Source organism: Lipotes vexillifer, unplaced genomic scaffold, assembly GCF_000442215.2.
Source record: "Lipotes vexillifer unplaced genomic scaffold, Lipotes_vexillifer_v1.1 scaffold394, whole genome shotgun sequence".
Taxonomy (NCBI): Eukaryota; Metazoa; Chordata; class Mammalia; order Artiodactyla; family Lipotidae; genus Lipotes; species Lipotes vexillifer.
In genome coordinates, this window is record NW_006791731.1 from 1,186,284 (window position 1) to 1,189,232 (window position 2,949).

Here is a 2,949-nt window from a genome sequence, read left to right on the forward strand (position 1 = left end):
CCCTCCTCCCCCCCGTCCTCCCCCTCCGCCTCCCTGCCCCTGGACCTGGAGGAGCTGTCTGTGCCGGAGGAGGCTGCCTCTGCGGGGACGGGCTCCGGCAGCCTCTGCAGGCTGCCCTCCTTCATCTCCCTGCAGTCCTCGCCAAGCCCAGGAGGCCAGCCCAGGGCCCCGACCCCCAGGAGCAGCCCCACCAAGGACTCAGGTAGGCAGCCCGCCCGCCGGAGCGCAGCCTGCACTCTTGCAGTGCCCGCCTCAGACCCACTGGGTCAGAAACTCTAGGCGGGGCCTGGATGGTTCCGGAGAGCTGGCGTGGGCTGGGCACTGCTGTGCCCTGTCCCTGGCTTGGCAGGTGTGCACCTGCGGGGGCCCACAGGGGCAGGGCCGGCGAGGTGCGAGCACAGCAGCACCGCCTGCACAGACCGCCCCAGCAGAGGGCTGATTAAATTAGAAAGCACCCATTTCTGTTAATTTGTTCTGGAAGATCACTGCAGGCTCCTGGAGAGAACAGATGTTCCCTCTCCCCCGATGAACATTTGGGGCTTGGTAAATGGCTCCACTCAGCCTTGTTTAGGAGAGAAAAGAGGATTTTATGGCTGCAAACGACCCTTTCTGTAAACATTTTACAGCTCTCTGCGCGTTTGAGTGACGATAAACCCCACGCAGCTCGGCGGGCTGCAAATTTGCGACCATACGGCTATCATTTTATTGTCATATTTCACGGTCGTAGCGTTAATGGAAGACGCTTCTGCAGCCTTTGCTAACAGCTCTGCTGAGCTCACTCACACGCCTGCTCACAGCCACCGCGTCCCGGGCGCCAGGCTGCGGCCAGGCCCTCCACCTGCCCACCCGGCCTGGCTAGTCACCAGCTCCTTCCATCGGGAGGGCACACTGGGGCATGGGGGCAGGAAGCGGGCAGGAAGCAGACAGCCCGAGGCAGCCACCTTTGAAAATTCTTTTTTTTTTTAAAGTAAGATAAGGAACCCTGCAACCAGCCCCAGAATCAGAGGAAGCAGGCAGGGTGGGTGAGAGGCTGCAGACCCCCACTGGCCTGGGGGCCCCCATCAGCCTCCTTCCCTGCTCAGGCCTTGCCGACCTCCCGGGAGCTGGAAGGACAGGCAGAGGGGGGCCGAGGCCCTCGGGCAGAGGCCGGTGGAGTCTGCAGGCCGGGGGCCCTGGCTGGCTGGGCTGACCTCTAGGCACTGGCTTACCTGAGCCAGTGACTGGGGTCCTCGGCCCTGAAGTGGGGTCCCAGGAGGAAAGGCGGGCTGGCAGGGGGCATGTGGACAGTGCCATGCCGATGGGCAGCCACACGGAGGCGTCTGTGGTCAGCGGGGCTGCTGGCCTGGAGTGTTCACAGGAGGGGAGGGGCATTGGCGCCCAGTGAGCGTGGGCCACACAGGGCAGGAGCCTGCTCTGCTGTGGGAAGCCTCTACCACCGCGCCCCTCCCGCCCCAGCATGTCACGCTGCACAGGGCCCTGAGCCCCGCCCCTCACCCAGCAACTGCTCACACCCACCCTGGCTTTTCACGCCAGGGGCTCCGTCTGGCAGCCTCAGACTTGCCCAGGTGCGAGCCTGTGCTTTGTCTGCGTGCAGGCCGCCTGCACCTGGTGTTTATAGCTCAGCCTGGAGACTGCTGTGGCTCCCGCCGTGACCCACCCACTCCCCAGGGGCCACCCCACCTGGCAGGCCTCTGCTTCCCCACCCAGGGGAGCTCTCAGCCCCACAGGCCAGGCCTGCGCCCTGCTAGACGCCGGACCTCAGGGAGGGCAGTGGGTGGTGGACGAGAGGACGATGGTGTCAAAGCCCCTCTCCCTATTGCTAGCGCTCCCTGACACAGAAGCTTTGGGAGGCAGGGCATTCCTCCTGGCTGGGGGGCTCCTGGTGCCTGACCTTCGCCCTCTCGGAACAGGGAAGTCGCTGCACATCAAACCCCGTCTGTGAGGCCCAGGGAGCCGGCGCGCGCCTCCCTCAGCCCCTCGCACCCGGACAGGAAGAAGGCCCTGCCGCCCCGAAGACCCGCGCCCGGGCCTCGCCTCCCCCGGGCTGGGCCCCACCCAGCCGCCCACCTCGGGTGCTTCAGCCTGGCCCCGAGGGGTGCCCGGCAGGGCTCACCCCCAGGCCCGTCCCCTCTGTGGGTGTGGCAGCGGCCATGCAACGAGCGCCCCCCCACCCCCACCCCGGTCCTCCCGCAGGCCTCCTGCCCAGGGAGAGACTGCCAGGCAGGCCTCCCTGGTGGGCGTTTTGTGTTCAGCAATAAAGGTTCTGTCCTGTGTCCTCGTGGCTGTCTTGACTGCCACCCCACCGCTGCCCGGCCTGCTGAGCATGGCTCAGGTGGACGCACACCGCCCAGGGGCCCCAGAGCGTCCCCAGGGGTGCCACCGCAGGGTGACCTGGAGGCCTGAGATTGAGGGGAAGGTGAGGGGCAGCCCACAGACCCCCCTCCAGTGGCCCCCACTCGCTCTCCACCTGCCCGCCTGGCCCTGGCGAGGCAGAGGCACAGCCCCTCTGTGCCTTCAGGCAGGAACATGAGCCACTTCCCTGCTGCCCCAAGATGGCTCAGAGGGTTGGGGCAGCCTGTCCCCCACAGCTAGGCCAGTGTGATTTGTGGTTGGGAGAGACCCAGGAGGGGCCTGGCTGCATGTTGGATGCCACAGCCTGGGGCCAGAGGACCTGCCCCAAGCTGTCACCAGGCCTGGGACAGGGCGGCCCGAGGGAGGAGGCAGCGCCTCTGGCCCCTGGGCCTGGGGAGCCCTGGCTGAGAGCACAGGGGCCTCGGACGGGGTCTGGCCCCCTGCTGGATGCTACTGCCCAGGCTTAGAGGGCTGCATGGCCACTCAGGGTATTTACCTCTCACCCCCAGGGAAGTGAGCTGTGCTCCCGCTGGTGAGCGTGTGCCAGCAGCCCCCTTCTGGGGCGGCCGCCCCGTGCCTGCATCTCTGTATCAGTTG

The 2,949-nt window shown here is 66.6% G+C and overlaps 1 protein-coding gene across 1 annotated transcript in view; it reads left to right on the plus strand.

Annotated features, from left to right (window-relative positions):
- Positions 1–1,942, plus strand: part of ZC3H3 (zinc finger CCCH-type containing 3) — an 88,331-nt gene extending 86,389 nt beyond the window's left edge. The window contains exons 12-13 of the mRNA XM_007464572.1: positions 38–202; positions 1,911–1,942. Coding sequence (XP_007464634.1) covers positions 38–202; positions 1,911–1,942 — 197 coding nt within the window. The remainder of the gene's footprint in view (positions 1–37; positions 203–1,910) is intronic.
- The last annotated feature ends 1,007 nt before the right edge of the window (positions 1,943–2,949 follow it).